Source organism: Oncorhynchus mykiss, chromosome 16, assembly GCF_013265735.2.
Source record: "Oncorhynchus mykiss isolate Arlee chromosome 16, USDA_OmykA_1.1, whole genome shotgun sequence".
NCBI classification, from domain to species: domain Eukaryota; kingdom Metazoa; phylum Chordata; class Actinopteri; order Salmoniformes; family Salmonidae; genus Oncorhynchus; species Oncorhynchus mykiss.
In genome coordinates, this window is record NC_048580.1 from 12239523 (window position 1) to 12259826 (window position 20304).

At 44.4% G+C, this 20304-nt stretch overlaps 2 protein-coding genes across 5 annotated transcripts in view; one reads left to right on the plus strand and one right to left on the minus strand.

Annotated features, from left to right (window-relative positions):
* LOC110491363 (synaptopodin 2-like protein) overlaps positions 1–3375 on the minus strand; it is a 19126-nt gene extending 15751 nt beyond the window's left edge. Inside the window, exon 1 of the mRNA XM_036946157.1 lies at positions 3111–3375. Coding sequence (XP_036802052.1) covers positions 3111–3266 — 156 coding nt within the window. The 5' untranslated portion in view covers positions 3267–3375. The remainder of the gene's footprint in view (positions 1–3110) is intronic.
* Positions 3376–3542: 167 nt separating this feature from the next.
* Positions 3543–20304, plus strand: part of LOC110492833 (protein transport protein Sec24C) — a 28765-nt gene continuing 12003 nt past the window's right edge. For 2 of the 4 annotated variants that reach the window (XM_036946159.1, XM_036946160.1), the window contains exons 1-7: positions 3543–3764; positions 11495–11670; positions 11977–12057; positions 13171–13288; positions 13390–13556; positions 13675–14283; positions 14433–14572. In XM_036946159.1, coding sequence (XP_036802054.1) covers positions 11514–11670; positions 11977–12057; positions 13171–13288; positions 13390–13556; positions 13675–14283; positions 14433–14572 — 1272 coding nt within the window. In that variant the 5' untranslated portion in view covers positions 3543–3764; positions 11495–11513. The remainder of the gene's footprint in view (positions 3765–11494; positions 11671–11976; positions 12058–13170; positions 13289–13389; positions 13557–13674; positions 14284–14432; positions 14573–20304) is intronic. The other 2 variants (XM_036946161.1, XM_036946162.1) reach the window with 1 other exon arrangement.

A 20304-nucleotide genomic window follows, 5' to 3' on the forward strand; every position in this document is an offset into this window, starting at 1 on the left:
AAATCCTCAATGGAAATGCAACACGTGATACCAGCTTTGGTAATGCAGTGCTGTTCATATTTATTACTGTCCCGTCCGCAACCCACAAGTGTTCTATTATTTCATGATGGAATCACATTTTCAGTTGGATTGTACAATATCTAGAATACTACACACTTTTTGGTCTGAAATAATAATAGTTCTGTATTTTCTGTTTGACATGAATTGCTTGTCTCTGTTTAAGTCTACCCGAGCAGCAATTAAAATCTATTGCGACAGTAAGACTTCAGTGTCCTCACACAGCTTCTCTTCCTCCGTCAGGCTCGTTCCTGACCTCCACAAGCTACAACACGTATGATTTTACAGTAAAAACCGGGGGAAAGTCTAAAAGAAACTCCTCAAAAGTTGATGAGCAACAATTTTCTCTGTGGTCAAAGCGCTTCGACGTTTCTCCAGCCGTCCTCCTGTGCAGTTCTACTAGTAATGTGACAGAGGGCAGTGTAGGTCAGACGAGGAGTCGGTTGTTGAGCACTGCCATTCCTGCAGTCACACCTCCACCAGGGTGCTTGTCACATTTGGTCCTCAGCTGATGTCCAGCTCACTCAATCTGCACCATGTCTTGAGTCTGCCTGTGAGGCAGTGGTGTAAAGTACTTAAGTTAAAATACTTGAAAGTACTAATTAAATCTGTAAACAGCCCATCCAACTACCTCATCCCCATACTGTTATTTATTTGTCTCCTTTGCACCCCAGTACCGCTACTTGCACACTGATCTTCTGCACATCAATCACCCCAATGTTTTTGCCATACTGTAATTATTTCACCACTATGGCCTATTTATCGCCTCACCTCCCTTATCCTACCTCATTTGCACACATTGTATATAGACTTTCTCTATTGTGTTATTGACTGTATGTTTGTTCATTCCATGTGTAACTCTGTGTTGTTGTTTGTGTCGCACTGCTTTGCTTTATCTTGGCCAGGTCGCAGTTGTAAATGAGAACTTGTTCTCAACTAGCCTACCTGGTTAAATAAAGGTGAAATAAAAAATAAAATAAAATAAAATAGTTGAGATAATTGAGGTAATATGTACACTACCATTCAAAAGTTTGGAGTCACTTAGAAATGTCCTTGTTTTTGAAAGAAAAGCTATTTTTTTTGTCCATGAATTTAAAATAACATGAAATTGATTAGAAGTACAGTGTAGACATTGTTAATGTTGTAAATGACTATTGTAGCTGAAATTTACTCATTTTTATGGGAATATCTACATAGGCGTACAGAGGCCCATTATCAGCAAACATCACTCCTGTGTTCCAATGGCACGTTGTGTTAGCTAATCCAAGTTTATCATTTTAAAAAGGCTAATTGATCATTAGAAAACCCTTTTGCAATTATGTTAGCACAGCTGAAAACTGTGGTCCTGATTAAAGAAGCAATAAAACTGTCCTTCTTTAGACTTGAGTATCTAAAGCATCAGCATTTGTGGGTTCAACTACAGGCTCAAAATGTCCAGAAACAAAGCACTTTCTTCTGAAACTCGTCAGTCAATTCTTGCTCTGAGAAATGAAGGCTATTCCATGCGAGAAATTCCCAAGAAACTGAATATCTCATACAACTCGGTGTACTACTCCCTTCACAGAACAGCGCAAACTCTCTCACCAGAATAGAAAGAGGAGTGGGAGGCCGCAGTGCACAACTGAGCAAGAGGACAAGTACATTAGTGCACAACAGTTTTCAGCTGTGCTAACATAATTGCAAAAGGGTTTTCTAATGATCAATTAGCCTTTTAAAATGATAAACTTGGATTAGCTAACACAACGTGCCATTTGAACACAATAGTTAAGGTTGCTGATAATGGGCCTGATTGGGACTGAGATCCCTGCCATCCAGGACCTTCTATGTCAGGCGGTGTGACAGAAAGCCCGAAAATCATTAAAGACTCCAACCACCCAAGCCATAAACTGTTCTCTCTGCTTCTGCATGGCAAGCTGTACCAGTACATCAAGTCTGACACCAACAGGCTCTTGAAAAGCTTCTATCCCCATGCCATAAGACTGCTAAATATTTAACTATATACCTAACAAAATGGCTGCGCAGACTGAGTTGACCCTTGTATTTTATTCTTATTCTCTATAAACTCTACACACTTACACACACTAACACGCATACAAACACTCCATCATTTGCTCACACACACATAATATGTACAAAAATGTATACGGACTCCACACACACGCACACCCAATCATCATATACGCTGCTGCTATTCCGTTTATCATATTTCCTGATGCCTAGTCACCTTACTCCTATACACATCTACCTCTACGGATTCAGTATCCCGCCACATGGTAAATATAGTACTGGAAATGCCCATGTATATAGCATGCTTACTTACTTTATTGTGTTCTCATTTCTTATTTTTACATTTTGTTTTTGTTCTACCTTGCTGATTTTAGTACTACATTGTTATTGATTACTGCCTTGTTGGGGTTAGAGCTTGCAAGAAAGGTATTTCATTGTACTTGTGCATGTGACCTTAAAACTTGAAACTTAAACTGGCAGTGACTACAGGGCAAACACTGAACCATTAAAGGTTGTTTTTTTGGTTATGCATAAGTCATACATAATTCAAATGGTATTCAAGTTCAAAAGTTTAAAACAAGATATTCAATCAATTCAATAAATGCTAAGTTAATAAATCAATCAGTTATTAAATGAAAAGAAAAAAAGCCTCATTTACAAAAGGAAAAAAAAATGTTTAACCAAAATTCAAACTATTACAATCCGTCCGTCTATCCGTCCGTCTTCATTTGATAGTGTTTGTTGGAAAGGAGATTTCACCTGTTTGAGTTTTGAAGTTTTTTTCTTGAGTGGTTTGTCTGGTGGAGTGGTTTGTCTGGTGGAGTGGCTGCCGGTCAGTCTGTGTCCTTTTATTGGAGGTGGGGAACAGTTGGTGTCTGGGCTGGAAACTGGGAACCGTGTTGGTGTTGGTGCTGTGGCCGGGACTGGGAAAAAACAGGAACCGCGAACTGGGGCTGCTGCAGGTTCTGGGTCGGGATCTGGGTCTGTAGAGGGGAGGAATGACCACCTGAGGAGGAATCAGACACATAAGGGATGGTAGTACTTACCTGTGGTCTGCTCCCTCCTCTGTGCCTCGTCTGGTGCTGGGACTGGTACTGGAACCCGGGATCTGGATTGGTGCTGGTGCTGGATCTGCGGAAAGGAAGGAATGACAACCTGAGGAGTAAACAGGCGTAACAAACTGAAAGGGTGCATACTGCCATCTAGAACAGAGTCTAGACTCTAGAGTGTTGTTTGAACAGGTATAAAGACAAGGATGGTGTTTTACTGCTAATTAATTGTCTGATCCCTCCTGATGACCCAGATGGAATCATATGATCCTTCCTTCACCCAAGGAAAGGCCCACCCAGTTCGCAACTTTAAAATGGTGAATCCCTAAATAGCAATGTCCATGTCAAAACAGTTTTTTTTCTCCCATCTATAGTTCTCTAGCTAACTCTATGGTGGTAAATTCCCACTTTGTTGTGAACGCAATGTTACATAATTCATAGCCCAACCCCTGTCCGGATGTGGACGTGGCAGACAGCCACGACACTTCCGGTGCGAATGTCTGTTTGGAGAGAAACCAGAGAAAGGATTAGCAGAACATCAATCTCGGGAAGTCATCGCTTTGAAGTATTGACGGCCAAAGGGCTTCGGAACTGGTTCTGAACAAGAAACAAACGTCTGCTTGGCTAACTTGTTATTTTACCCAGTTGGAGGTGGGTTGTCGATTTGTACCGTGGTGCAGTGTGTGACATTCCTTGAAAGAAAACATAGGATTGGGATTCCGTGGTGGTGCTAACTAGTTACTGAACCAGACCTCTCTAACGCCCAGAATGCTCCAATTCAAACTCATTCAACAGCCCTTTAAGCGTTATGTCAAATAATACTATCGTAACTTACTCTCGTTACGGCCGGTATGTACTTAAAAATAAATAAAGTATAAGAAAAATATTTTAAAAATGCCTCTCAGTTGTTTGTACATTTGTTTCACGTTGGACCTTTTTTGGAAGTACATACCGTGATTAAATTTAGATGGTTGCTCAGCAAAACTCCATATTTGCTGATCAACGAACGTATTTTGACATGACAACGCTTGTAGAGATTGTAGAGTTTGAATGTGAGCTTTCTGGACGTTAGAGCCAGAGGTCTGGTTCTTCTAACTACATGCTAATTTAACTAGCTATATAGCTAAAAGGATAGCCACAGCTGATTCTTATTTCCACGATTAAAACTAGTGTGTAATTTAGGCCCAAACTCTCAACTAGCTGACAAAGGTTAGTGCTTTTAAGTTTCGACTGAAGACTCCGTGTATAGAAACAAATATGGTTGATTCTCTGCCTGGTCTGGACCGTGAATAATCGTTTAGCTAGCTAGGTCAAATGCGACATTGGTTGCTGAGGTTAGCTAACCGACCGCGCTAGCTACTCTTGCCTGGCTAACCACAAATACCTCTGCTGCGTTGTTCTTTGAAGTGTTCAATATACTCTCGTGGGCTGTATTGACCAAGTAATCTAAGCATTATGAACGAGAATCAGTTTCTAAACAGATTTAGCTAGCTAATTAGATAGCCAGTCGTGATGTTACAGGTTCTTTTTTTTGCCAAAGCCGCTACGGCAAAAATGGGTCTTTCAACAGGCCTGTCACGCTAATAGATACACGGATCCAATGGTATTGTATTTCTAACCGTGGCAACTACTACTTTGAATTATTGAAAGAGCTGCGTTGGATAAACCCGTGTTTGTCATAAGATAATATTGCTACATCAGCTAACAAGCCAGCCAATGTAACCCGGTAACGGTAGTAGCTAGTTAACCGATGCGAATTCCATTGGATGAGACTAGCTAGCTACTATAGGCAATGAGTTACATCAATTATTTCAATGTCATGGTCCAGTCTTTCTTGTGACTATCGGTGCCTTTAAACCTGCTCGTTTAACCTTTTAGGAAAGACATGTTGTAAGGTAAGTGAATGAATGCTCAATAGCCAGTTACACTCAGCTACTAGTATGCGAACAGTCTGGTTGACAAGTAACGTTAGTTAGGCCTACTTTCGGTGTTCAGAGGACAGGACACTACAGTATAGACTAACTCTGTGATTGTATGACTGCCTGTCAGCCTAGCACATGACGTTTGATTGAGCAGTATGGTTCAACAAGGTCTGATTGATCAGAGGTTGGTCCTACTTGTGTTGTATATAGGTAGGGTTATGTTGGTGGCTCACAAAGAGAAGTTGGGTGTGTTTAAAAGAAAATGAAGTGGGGAAACGTCATCCTCCTGTTTGCCAAACTCAATACCATGTCAGGTCTGTTGTAGGATAATTAACCCTTTACGCTCGTACCTGTATCCGGTTTGAAAATGGCAGAAAATTGGCCTAAATTGGAATTACATTAACATGCTAAAGTACATAATGTCAGCTCACCGTCTCTGCTTCACAGCTCTGTATGGGTTTAGTCTGTTAGACGATCTGAACATGAGCACTAGACGATCTGAACATGAGCACCTCATGCGACAAGAAGTTACCTCATCCCTCCTGCTAATTGGTCAACTTTTGCAAATTTTGTCTGAGTGAGGGAAATGCTGTACATTTAAGAGGCCTCGATGTATTTTGAAAGATGACCATTGAGGATTATCACTACAGCTTTGATTTCATACAAGCAAACCAAACACCCGTAAGTCCAAATGTGCTCTTCACATTTCCATATCATGAACCTTGTGTAATATACAATATTAATGTTTACGATCACTGTTTGATGTACAGTTACAAGATGGCATGGCTTTATACCCTGGGTGGTCCAGAACAGAATGAGTCTGTTGTATTGTGGAGAAAATGTTCCACGAACCACACATCTGAATGCACTCATGACTCCATTCTATGCGCACCCAAATGACCATCTGCTTCTCTTAATTGCCTTATGAAAGCCTAACACTGTAAGATCGTATATTATAATTTAGCTAGTCATGTTGGCAATTGAACACACTTTCAAATCATGCCCACCTGAACCCGATCGTGATTTATAATGGACCGTTTTTGGATTGTGTGATCAACAGTAATTGTGTAAATACTGGGAATGAGTGATGTTCCAAACAAAAACAATGACAAGTGTTCTTGGTCTAGTTCCTTAATGGCACAGCTAGGAGAGCGCAAAAAAACACCTTGTAGTTGAAGATAATTATTTTTAGACATAAAAGTGCATTGAAATTACTTGGGATCTGTGCACACTGGAGAGATGTGTGTGGCCACTTGGAGACACCAGTTAGACCTCTCTCTCAAACCTTTGTCATTATTTTGGTCCTATGTTGCAACTACCCCAAATTTTCCAGGAATAATGAGTGTATCCGGAGTTTTCAGGGTTTGTTATCAACAAATGCGGCAAAAAGTACGATAAATGTAAAATGCACAGAATCAACAGTGTAATGTTTGGATTGTCAGTTGAACTGTAGTCATCTTTAGTCTAATTTCCCCATTATCTCCACTCTTCCCCTTTAATTGCTACCATGGTTATTCATATGCTTTCCATATTTCTTCCGTAAGAAACATTTAAGTTTAGCCCTATCCATATTGGCCAATTCACATGAGCTAAAGGCCGGGCCAAGTGTGTACTGAGGTGTATTGTGAAGGTGTGGTCAAGACAAGCAATACACAGAGCTGATATAGGTGTGTTTCAAACTGTGTCACAGGAAATATGACTCAGCTATTATAGACATGCACTACCGGTCAAAAGTTTTAGAACACCTACTCATTCAAGGCTTTTTCTTTATTTTTGCTATTTTTTACATTGTAGAATAATAAGTGAAGACCTAAACTATGAAATAACACATGGAATAATGTCGTAACCAAAAACAAGTCTAAATGTATTTGAGATTCTTCAAGTAGCCACCCTTTGCCTTGATGACAGCTTTGAACACTTGGAGTTCTCTCAAACACCTTCACCTAGAATGCTTTTCCAACAGTCTTGACATTTTCCGGATTGACTGACCTTTATGTCTTAAAGTAATGATGGACTATTGTTTCTCTTTGCTTATTTGAGCTGTTCTTGACATAATATGGACTTAACCCTATTTGGTAAAAGACCATCTTCTGTATACCACCCCTACCTTGTCACAACTGATTGGCTCAAATGCATTAAGAAGGAAAGACATTGCACAAATGAATTTTTAACAAGGCACACCTGTTAATTGAAATGCATTCCAGGTGACTACCTCATGAAGCTGGTTGAGAGAATGCCAAGAGTGTGCAAAGCTGTCAAGGCAAAGGGTGGCTACTTTGAAGAATCTCAATCTTGATTTAACACTTTTTTTTGGTTACGACATTATTCCATATGTTATTTCATAGTTTTGATGTCTTCACTATTAATCTATGATGTAGAAAATAGTAAAATAAAAACCCTTGAATAAGTAGGTTTTCTGACACTTTTGACCGGAAGCTGTAGCTGGCCACCGGCTATATCATCTCATGTTACTGTAACTCCAAGCCGTCCAGCACATTGACTTGGTTTGAGACTGCGGGTGTGAAGCTAAACAGGACCATGGGCTGCATCTCAAAACTCCAGTGCTTTTTCTCTCTGTGCTAATCGATCAAACAAATGATGAGCAAAATAAATATGGTGGATGCTCTCTTGGAATTCTCTCTCAGCTTTCCAGATTGTCTACATCAGCATTGATGGAGACCAGATGACTATTGAGATGCAGCAGCCCATGTCTGAGGTGTTCGCTGCAGTCCTGCAGTACAATACGGACTCCATTACACAGCTGCTGGTCTGGTTGTGCTGAGTGGGCATGTATTCTCTCTAGAACCAGGGGAACGCAGCCCAGTAGGGTGACCTTAGTGGGTTACTACATCAACCTGCTCACACTCTTTTCACAGTGACTCATTTTTTATTCGTTTTATTTTTTATTTCACCTTTATTTAACCAGGTAGGCTAGTTGAGAACAGGTTCTCATCGTTTACAACTGCGACCTGGCCAAGATAAAGCAAAGCAATGCAACAAACAGGAACACATAGTTACACATGGAATAAACAAACACAGTCAATAATACAATAGAAAAAGTCTATATACAATATGTGCCAAAGAGGTAAGGCAATAAATAGGCCATAGTGGCTAAATAATTACAATATAGCAATTAAACACTGGAGTGATAGATGTGCAGAAGATTAGTGTGCAAGTGGAAATACGGGGGTGCAAATGAGCAAAATAAATAACAGTATGGGGATGAGGTAGTTGGATGGGCTGTTTACAGATGCACTATGTGCAGGTGCTGTGATCTGTGAGCTGCTCTGACAGCTGGTGCTTAAAGTTAGTGAGGGAGATATGAGTCTCAGCTTCAGTGATTTTTGCTGTTTGTTCCAGTCATTGGCAGCAGAGAACTGGAAGGAAAGGCGGGCTAAAGGAGGATTTGGCTTTGGGGGGTGACCAGTGAAATATACCTGCTGGAGTGTGTGCTATGGGTTGGTGCTATGGTGACCAGTGAGCTGAGATAAGGCAGGGCTTTACCTAGAAAATACTTGTAGATGACCTGGAGCCAGTGGGTTTGCCAACAAATATGAAGCGAGGGCCAGCCAACGAGAGTATACAGGTCGCAGTTATGGGTAGTATATGGGGCTTTGGTGACAAAACGGTTGGCACTGTGATTGACTGCATCCAATTTGCTGAGTACAGTGTTGGAGGCTATTTTGTAAATGATATCGCCGAAGTCTAGGATCGGTAGGGTAGTCAGTTTTACGAGGGTATGTTTGGCAGCATGAGTGAAGGATGCTTTTTGCAAAATAGGAAGCCGATTCTAGATGTAATTTTGGATTGGAGATGCTTACTGCGAGTCTGGAAGGAGTTTGCAGTCTAACCAGACACCTAGGTATTTATAGTTGTCCACATATTCTAAGTCCGAACCGTCCAGAGTAGTGATGCTAGATGGGCAGGCAGGTGTGGGCAGCGATTGGATGAAGAGCATGCATTTACTTTTACTTGCATTTAAGAGCAGTTGGAGGCCACGGAAGGAGAGTTGTATGGCATTGAAGTTCGTCTGGAGGTTAGTTAATACAGTGTCCAAAGAAGGGCCAGAGGTATACAGAACGGTATCGTCTGCATAGAGGTGGATCAGAGATTCACCAGCCGAAAGAGCGACATCATTGATGTATACAGAGAAGAGAGTCAGCCCGAGGATTGAACCCTGTGGCACCCACATAGACTGCCAGAGGTCTGGACAACAAGCCCTCCGATTTGACACACTGAACTCTGTCTGAGAAGTAGTTGGTGAACCAGGCGAGGCAGTCATTTGAGAAACCAAGGCTGTTGAGTCTGCCGATAAGAATGTGGTGATTGACCGAGTCGAAAGCCATGGCCAGGTTGATGAATACAGCTGCACAGTATTGTCTCTTATCAATGGCGGGTATGATATCGTTTAGAACCTTGAGCGTGGCTGAGGTGCACCCATGACCAGCTCGGAACCAAGATTGCATAGCGGAGAAGGTACGGTGGGATTCGAAATGGTTGGTGATCTGTTTGTTAACTTGGCTTTCGAAGACTTTAGAAAGGCAGGGCAGGATGGATATGGGTCTATAACAGTTTGGGTCCAAGGTGTCACCCCCTTTGAAGAGGGGGATGACCTCGGCAGCTTTCCAATCTTTGGGGATCTCAGACGATACGAAAGAGGTTGAATCGGCTAGTAATAGGGGTTGCGACAATTTCGGCGGGTAATTTTAGAAAGAGAGGCTCCAGATTGTCTAGCCTGGCTAATTTGTAGGGCTCCAGATTTTGCAGTTCTTTCAGAACATCAGCTATCTGGATTTGGGTGAAGGAGAAATGGGGAGGCTTGGGCAAGTTGCTGTGGGGGGAGCAGGGCTGTTGGTAGGGGTAGCCAGGTGGAAAGCATGGCCAGCCGTAGAAAAATGCTTATTGAAATTCTCAATTATTGCGGCTTTATCAATGGTGACAGTGTTTCCTTGCCTCAGTGCAGTGGGCAGCTGGGAGGAGGTGCTCTTACGCTCCATGGACTTTAGTGTCCCAGAACTTTTTGGAGTTTGTGCTACAGGATGCAAATTTCTGTTTAAAAAAGCTAGCCTTTGCTTTCCTATCTGCCTGTGTATATATGTTCCTAACTTCCCTGAAAAGTTGCATATCGTGGGGGCTATTCGATGCTAATGCAGTACGCCACAGGATGTTTTTGTGCTTGTCATGGACAGTCACGTCTTGAGTGAACCAAGGGCTATATCTGTTCCTGGTTCTACATTTTTGAATGGGGCATGCTTATTTAAGGTGGTAAGGAAGGCACTTTTAAAGAATTACCAGGCAACCTTTACTGACGGAATGAGGTCAATATTCTTACAGGATACCCGGGCCAGGTCGATTAGAAAGGCCTGCTCGCTGAAGTATTTTAAGGAGCGTTTGACAGTGATGAGGCGTGGTCGTTTGACCGCAGACTCATTAAGGAAGCAGGCAATGAGTCAGTGATCGCTGAGATCCTGGTTGAAGACAGCAGAGGTGTATTTGGAGGGCAGGTTGGTTAGGATGATATCTATGAGGGTGCCCGTGTTTACGGATTTGGGGTTGTACCTGGTAGGTTCATTTGATAATTTGTGTGAGATTGAGGGCATCTAGCTTAGATTGCAGAATGGCCGGGGTGTTAAGCATGTCCCAGTTTGTCATCTAACAGCACAATCTCTGAAGATAGATGGAGGGCAATCAATTCACATATGGTGTCCAGGGCATAACTCGGGACAGAAGGTGGTCTATAGCAAGCGGCAACGGTGAGAGACTTGTTCCTGGAAAGGTGGATTTTTAAAAATAGAAGCTCATATTGTTTTGGTACAAACCTGGATAGTAAGACAGGCTATCTCTGCAGTAGATTGCAACTCCGCCAGTTCTATCTTGTCGGAAAATGTTATAGTTAGGGATGGAAATGTCAGGGTTTTTGGTGGTCTTCCTAAGCAAGGATTCAGACACGGCTAGGACATCCGTGTTGGCAGTGTGCTAAGGCAGTGGATAAAAAAAACACTTAGGGAGGAGGCTTCTAATGTTAACATGCATGAAACCATTCTTCTCTCAGCTCTGATAGCAAGGGCTCACTTCCAACTACAGGGAGTCTTACCCTAATGAATCAGGGCAGTCCCGTGTGGCTCAACGCTGACCTCTTTTGCAATGAGCACCTGCGCCTAATTTTAAATGTAGACGAACAAAAAAATTCAGGAACACAATGAAAAATATTTGACATAATAAAGCTAGAATCCTTAATTTCTCTTGACTCACTGGTGCGCCTAAATAAAAATTATAATTCCGACAGCTAAATATTTAGGCAAATATGCAAGTAAAATAATGGCACTGTAGAGCCCTACACCTGGAATGTCAAAACATTAATGCTGTTGGCCCAGTCCTAGTACTTACTGTCAGGGCAGTGAAGTTGATATAGAAATCAACCCCTGCCTCTGGAGTTAAATGCATGTTAACTTCTCCCAGCTCTAGGTATGAATTGAGGATGAATGTGAACCAGCAGCCTCCCATGGCATCTCCGTACGGCCAGCCCCAGCCTGGCTACGGCCAGCCTAGCTACGCTCCCTTGGGAGGCGGTTACCCCGGCCCCTATGGACCCTACAGCGGCCCCGCTACAGCCTACCAGCCTGGGGCTCCACAAGGTACGTCTGTCCCTCTTTCCCTAACCTTATCCCTCTGGTTCGCTTCTTCCCTCTTGCTTCTTCTTCCTGTCTGTTTATGTTCTTCCCAAAAGCTAGCTTGCCTTCTGCAAAGTAGAGTCTCTGTGCCTGTTGCAAAGTTTACTCATTGCCTTTCCTGTGTGTCTCTGTGTGAGAGAGAAAGGGAACTAAAACCTGTTTGGATGTATTTGATTGGAGCAGTGTGAATGCTTGTATGTGTTCCTCCTCGCCCGTCTTTCAGCATTTCTTTTCCTCAGTACATGGTGTCTGCCTCTTCTTGTCTTTCAGGTTATTCTACCTATGCCAGCTTTCCCTCTAAGGCTGTGCCAGCTAACCCAGTCTCTGACCTGCCCTCTCCTCTTGACTTGGGTAACTGCTTCCTCTTGGCTCCTCCCACCTACATGCTTCTACAGCCTGCTGGTCATGTGTCTGAGAGCAATGGTTCTCATGAACCGCTTAAAGTTCCAAATCTAAGATGTAGCTTTTTCACATGACTTTACCTGCAAGGTATGCAACATACCAACGTATACGGTATACCGTCCAACCTTACCTTAGGATGACTAACTTTACCAACGTATACGGTATACCGTCCAACCTTACCTTAGGATGACTAACTTTACCAACGTATACGGTATACCGTCCAACCTTACCTTAGGATGACTAACTTTACCAACGTATACAGTATACCGCCCAACCTTACCTTAGGATGACTAACTTTACCAACGTATACGGTATACCGCCCAACCTTACCTTAGGATGACTAACTTTACCAACGTATACGGTATACCACCCAACCTTACCTTAGGATGACTAACTTTACCAACGTATACGGTATACCGCCCAACCTTACCTTAGGATGACTAACTTTACCAACGTATACGGTATACCACCCAACCTTACCTTAGGATGACTAACTTTACCAACGTATACGGTATACCGCCCAACCTTACCTTAGGATGACTAACTTTACCAACGTATACGGTATACCGCCCAACCTTACCTTAGGATGACTAACTTTACCAACGTATACGGTATACCACCCAACCTTACCTTAGGATGACTAACTTTACCAACGTATACGGTATACCGCCCAACCTTACCTTAGGATGACTAACTTTACCAACGTATACGGTATACCGCCCAACCTTACCTTAGGATGACTAACTTTACCAACGTATACGGTATACCACCCAACCTTACCTTAGGATGACTAACTTTACCAACGTATACGGTATACCGCCCAACCTTACCTTAGGATGACTAACTTTACCAACGTATACGGTATACCACCCAACCTTACCTTAGGATGACTAACTTTACCAATGTGTTTTTTTTTGGCAGGAAATAATCCTCCATTTAACATTCTTGCGTTGATGATGTAACATTCATCATAGGTGATGATGTAACTTCAAGAATGCATCCGCTGTGTTTCAAACCTGTGGTCATTGCAGGCAGGTGCCTAACAGCCTCCCTCTCTCTCAGGATCTGCCAGGGGCCCCCCTCCAGTCTCCACCAACCAGGCCTACTCCCAGTATGCCCAGGGAGACATTCAGAATGGGCCCCCACCTATGGATCACTCTATGGCTCAGCCAGCTCACAGGTCAGACAACACACGTGAAGAGTATCCAGTAGACAGCGGTTGTGGGTGTGTGTCCAGATGTTTGTGTGTGTACTCAGTTGTTTTTGTGTACGTGTGTCCAGGCCGCCAGTGTGTCAGCCATATAGCCACGGTGCTATGAACTTGTCGGGGCCACACCCTTCTTACCCCCAGCAGTACGGGGTGCAGCCCTCCATGCAACAGATGACCAATCAGATGTCAGGGATGCAGGTCGGGTCAGGTCCTCTCACCTCTGCTGGGCCGGGATATGGTAAGAAATTATTTCGAATTAATCAACTGACGAATTTCATGCCGAACTTTGCATCCTACTAAACACAACTCTAGTTACCGATTCTTGCTGAATTTAATGTTCTCTGCTCTTTCACCAGCTCCACCTCCCAGCTCCGAGCCTCCAATCAGTGCTGCCTACTCCGCTGCAGCCCCTCCCTCCTATACACAAGCTCCTCACCCAGTGTCTGGTGCCCCCTCCCAGCCTCCCCCTCCCAGTGAGCCTGCAGCCCCCCAACCTTACTATGATGGCCCTCCTCCCTCTCAACAACAACCCTTCCCCTCCTCCGCCCCCCCTCCCTCCCAACCCTTCCCCTCCTCCTCTCCATACTCGGGCCCTCCCCCTTCCAGCCAACCTCGGGCCCCTGCAGTCTCTCGACAACAGTCCTTCCCACCTGGCCCCCCTCCCCCTGTGCAGCAAACCTTTCCCAACTCTGCTCCTCCTCCAGTCTCCCAGGCCTTGTACTCTGGCCCCCCTCCCTCCTCCCAACCTGGCCCTTTCCCACCTACCTTTGCATCCCCTGCCCAGTACCCTGCCGCCCAGCCCCCGTCCCAACCCGGGCCCCCTCACTTCCACTCTGGCCCCCCTCCCCAATGCCCCATGCCACCCCCCTCCATGTCCCAGCAGCAGGCCAACCCCCTTCCCCCTGGCCCCATGCAGCAGCCTCCTCAGCCAGGCATGCAGGGAGGATACCCAACCCAGCAGAATGGTGAGTCCACCATGGTCAAACCCCTGTACCACTTCTACCAGACCGCTGGCTTGCTTTTGACAACAAAATGTTGTCTTGGTAGGTCCACCATTTTCTAGCCAATAAACCAGAAGAGTTTCTAATAGATGGATAAATATTTTTCTCCCTAGGTGCGTTTGGGCAGCCCAGAGGCCCCCAGCCCGGCTATGCAGGCCCGCAGTATCCTGGGCAACAGAACTACGGCGCAGGCCCTGCCCCCACCCCTGCCCCTACACAGAAGAGACTGGACCCTGACTCCATCCCCAGCCCAGTAAGACACACGCACTCTCCCCATCCTGCTAACACACAAACACTTTGTCCTGTGATGTATTAGTGTGTTGGTGATAATGATGTTAGATATTGTACCGTGTGTGTGTGTTTTTGTTTAACTATCCTTGTGGGTACCAGCAGTCCTCACAAGGATAGTAAAACAAGGAAAAGTGGGTACATCTTGCCGGTCCCTATGAGTAAAAATGCTATTTTGGGGAGGGGGTTTACGGAAAATAGGATTTTGGATGAGAATCAATTCTTTCAAGGATAGCAATACAAAACTGCATGTCTGTCTTAACAGTGTAACCCAGTCCAAGTTGAGCATGTGCTTCAGACTGATGATCTGCTGGCCTTCTCTCTGATCACTGACTAATCTAGAACCAATAATCCCAGTCTGGACAATCAGTCAGGGATTTAATAATCCTGCTACAGAGTTATTTTCATCCTCTTGTCTCTTTGTCCCGTTTTTTTATTTATTTTGGTTTGTTTAATTTGATGATTTGCTGGACAAAACTCTGTTGTGAATGTAAAGCAAGCGTCTGAGCTGCCGGCTGTGCAGAAATTCAGACATAGAATAGACCCAGATGCTATCCCCAGTCCAGTAAGTCTCCTGTTTACCTTGTAACCCCTATGCCCTACCCCGTAAATCATTATCCTCCTGTCTACACCTAACCCAATGCCCTACCCCGTAAATCATTATCCTCCTGTCTACACCTAACCCAATGCCCTACCCCGTAAATCATTATCCTCCTGTCTACACCTAACCCCTATGCCCTACCCCGTAAATCATTATCCTCCTGTCTACACCTAACCCAATGCCCTACCCCGTAAATCATTATCCTCCTGTCTACACCTAACCCAATGCCCTACCCCGTAAATCATTATCCTCCTGTCTACACCTAACCCCTATGCCCTACCCCGTAAATCTGTATCCTCCTGTCTACACCCTAACCCCTATGCCCTACCCCGTAAATCATTATCCTCCTGTCTACACCTAACCCAATGCCCTACCCCGTAAATCTTTATCCTCCTGTCTACACCCTAACCCCTATGCCCTACCCCGTAAATCATTATCCTCCTGTCTACACCTAACCCAATGCCCTACCCCGTAAATCATTATCCTCCTGTCTACACCTAACCCCTATGCCCTACCCCGTAAATCTGTATCCTCCTGTCTACACCCTAACCCCTATGCCCTACCCCGTAAATCATTATCCTCCTGTCTACACCTAACCCAATGCCCTACCCCGTAAATCTTTATCCTCCTGTCTACACCCTAACCCCTATGCCCTACCCCGTAAATCATTATCCTCCTGTCTACACCTAACCCAATGCCCTACCCCGTAAATCTTTATCCTCCTGTCTACACCCTAACCCAATGCCCTACCCCGTAAATCATTATCCTCCTGTCTACACCTAACCCCTATGCCCTACCCCGTAAATCATTATCCTCCTGTCTACACCTAACCCAATGCCCTACCCCGTAAATCATTATCCTCCTGTCTACACCTAACCCAATGCCCTACCCCGTAAATCATTATCCTCCTGTCTACACCTAACCCAATGCCCTACCCCGTAAATCATTATCCTCCTGTCTACACCTAACCCCTATGCCCTACCCCGTAAATCTGTATCCTCCTGTCTACACCCTAACCCCTATGCCCTACCCCGTAAATCATTATCCTCCTGTCTACACCCTAACCCCTATGCCCTACCCCGTAAATCATTATCCTCCTGTCTACACCTAACCCAATGCCCTACCCCGTAAATCATTATCCTCCTGTCTACACCTAACCCAATGCCCTACCCCGTAAATCATTATCCTCCTGTCTACACCTAACCCCATGCCCTACCCCGTAAATCTTTATCCTCCTGTCTACACCTAACCCAATGCCCTACCCCGTAAATCTTTATCCTCCTGTCTACACCTAACCCAATGCCCTACCCCGTAAATCTTTATCCTCCTGTCTACACCTAACCCAATGCCCTACCCCGTAAACCATTATCCCCCTGTCTATACCCTAACCCCCATGCTATACCCCTTAACCCAATATCTCTGTCTGCACCCTAACCCCTACACGCTAACGCCTCTGCTATACCCCTTTACCAATCATCCCTGTCTACACCCTAACCCCTATGCCCTACCCCGTAAACCATTATCCCCCTGTCTATACCCTAACCCCCATGCTATACCCCTTAACCCATTATCTCTGTCTGCACCCTAACCCCTACACGCTAACGCCTCTGCTATACCCCTTTACCAATCATCCCTGTCTGCACTCTATGCCCTAATCCCTTACCCCAGCCCAGCGATCGTCTGTGTCCTCTCCGCTTCACAAACTGCTACACCCGAACCTTTGAACCCTGACCCCGTGATCAGTGTTTCCGCTGCAATCATTTAGCTGTGGCGCTGCGCAACGTCAAAATCATTGCTGCCACCGTCGAAAAATATGGAACATGAAAAAGTATTTCTTTATAGATGCTGGAACATTCCACATTGACCTTTCCTCTGCAAACAAAACGATATACAATAGAGATCAGATAACCCCGTAGTAGAATATTTGATCTGTTCACTGAGTTGGCTTGTGTGTTCTATGCGAGATAAATATTCCTCTCGAAGGCGTATTGAAGTGCCATAGGGAGGGAAACATACATTCTGACAAGCAGTCAATGAACAACAATTCTTGCAATCGTGGGAAAAACTGAAGTTTAAATTATTATTATTTTTTTCACCTTTATTTAACCAGGTAGGCTAGTTGAGAACAAGTTCTCATTTACAACTGCGACCTGGCCAAGATAAAGCAAAGCAGTGTGATACAAACAACAGAGTTACACATGGAATAAACAAACACACAGTCAATAATACAATAGAGAAAGTCTATATACAATGTGTGCAAATGAGGTAGGATAAGGGAGGTGAGGCGATAAATAGGCCATAGTTGCGAAATAATTACAGTATGGCAAAAACATTGGAGTGATGGATGTGCAGAAGATCAGTGTGCAAGTAGCGGTACTGGGGTGCAAAGGAGCAAAATAAATAACAGTATGGGGATGTAGTTGGATGGGCTATTTACAGATGCTGTGATCTGTGAGCTGCTCTGACAGCTGGTGCTTAAAGTTAGTGAGGGAGATATGAGTCTCCATTTTCAGTGATTTTTGCAGTTTGTTCCAGTCATTGGCAGCAGAGAACTGGAAGGAAAGGCGGCCAAAGGAGGATTTGGCTTTGGGGGGTGACCAGTGAAATATACCTGCTGGAGCATGTGCTATGGGTGGGTGCTACTATGGTGACCAGTGAACTGGGATAAGGCGGGGCTTTACCTAGCAAAGACTTGTAGAGGACCTGGAGCCAGTGGGTTTGGTGACGGATATGAGGCGAGGGCCAGCCAACGAGAGCATACAGGTCTCAGTGGTGGGTAGTATATGGGGCTTTGGTGACAAAACAGATGGCACTGTGATTGACTGCATCCAATTTGCTGAGTACAGTGTTGGAGACTATTTTGTAGATGACATCGCCGAAGTCAAGGATCCTTAGATAGTCAGTTTTACTAGGGTATGTGTGGCAGCATGAGTTAAGGATGCTTTGTTGTGAAATAGGAAGCCGATTCTAAATTACATTTTGGATTGGAGATGCTTATTGTGAGTCTGGAAGGGGAGTTTACAGTCTAACCAGACACCTGGGTATTTGTAGTTGTCCACATATTCTAAGTCAGAGCCGTCCAGAGTTATGATGCTGGATGGGCGGGCAGGTGTGGGCAGCGATCGGTTGAAGAGCATGCATTTAGTTTTACTTGCATTTAAGAGCAGTTGGAAGCCATGAAAGGAGAGTTGTATGGCATTGAAGCTCGTCTGGAGTTTAGTTAACACAGTGTCCAAAGAAGGGCCAGAAGTATACAGCATGGTGTCGTCTGCGTAGTCGAAAGCCTTGGCCAGGTCGATGAATACAGCTGCACAGTATTTTCTCTTATCGATGGCGGTTATATCGTTTAGGACCTTGAGCGTGGCTGAGGTGCACCCACGACCAGCTCGGAAACCAGATTGCATAGCGGAGAAGGTACGGTGGGATTCGAAATGGTCGGTGATCTGTTTGTTAAATTGGCTTCCGAAGACCTTAGATAGGCAGGGTAGAGTAGATCTAGGTCTATAGCAGTTTGGGTCTAGAGTGTCTCCCCCTTTTGAAGAGGGGGATGACCGCGGCAGCTTTCCAATCTTTGGGGATCTCAGACGATTTGAGAGGTTGAACAGGCTAGTAGTAGGGGTTGTGATAATTTCGGCGGATAATTTTAGAAATAGAGGGTCCAGATTGTCTATCCCGGCTGAATTGCCGGGGTCCAGATTTTGTATCTCTTTCAGAACATCAGCTATCTGGATTTGGGTGAAGGAGAAATGGGGAGGCTTGGTCAAGTTGCTAATGGTCTTTGTTAAAGAGGGGGATCTTCCCAGCTTTCCAGTCCTACTTTATTTATTTTTAACCTCCTAAATAGCACAAACAGCACCAATTTTTATGCCCAGAGTTTGTAGCAGTGGCATGGTTAAGCATGTTACCGCTCCACAACAGGCTGTGACTGCATAGGGGGATAAATGTAACATGGGTCAATTGTATCATAACTTGAGGTAAAACCCCACCTTATTTTCATCCATTTTGGAGAAGAAAATAGATGTTTTTCAAGTGACCAGAAGTGAGCTTCTCAGTCCTAGATACACCCCTCCCCCCCGTGACCTTTTCCTCCCTCTGGGGATAGACCATGCTCACTGTGCTACAAGTTTTTTCCCCAGAGGAAACACTGCCCTGACCCTCTGGAGCCCACCTTTGCCTCTGGGGATAGACCATGCTCACTGTGCTGATACACCCCCCCCCACCACCACCACCTCCTCGCATGCCAGCCTGCAGTATCTCACTCACGACTCACCCACAATTCCTTGCATTGTGACGTTTGTCCACGATCATTCTACATTTGTGTTACGTCTTCCTTAGTGGTTTTGGTGTGTTGTGCACTGTATTCTACTGTGTTGCTGTGCCATTGTGTTAGTATTATGGGATTTAGGGCTGCACGATATGGGCAAAACATAGTATTGCAATTTGACTTGCTATATACAGTGCATTCGGAAAGTATTCAGACCCCTTGACTTTTTCTGCATTTTGTTATGTTACAGCCTTATTCTAAAATGGATTACATTTTTTTTTAAATCCTCATCAATCTTCACACTACCCCCATAATGACAACTTGAAAACAGGTAAAAATATTTACAGTATTCAGACCCTTTGCTTTGAGACTTGAAATTCAGTTCAGGTACATCCTGTTTCCATTGATCATCCTAGATGTTTCTACAACTTGATTGGAGTTCACCTGTGGTAAATTCAATTGATTGCACAATTGATTGTCTATATAAGGTCCCACAGTTGACAGTGCATGTCAGAGCAAAAACCAAGCCATGAGGTCGAAGGAATTGTCCGTAGAGCTCCGAGACCGGATTGTGGCGCGGCACAGATCTTGCGAAGGGTACTAATTCATGTCTGCAGCATTGAAGGTCCCCAAGAACACAGTGGCCTCCTTCATTCTTAAATGGAAGAAGTTTGGAACCACCAAGACTCTTCCTAGTCTGAGCAATCAGGGGAGAAGAGCTTTGGTCAGGGAGGTGACCAAGAATACGATGGTCTCTCTACCGATGTAAATGTGTTTCAGTTTTTGCTTTGTCATTATTGATGGGAAAAAAACAATTGAATCAATTTTAGAA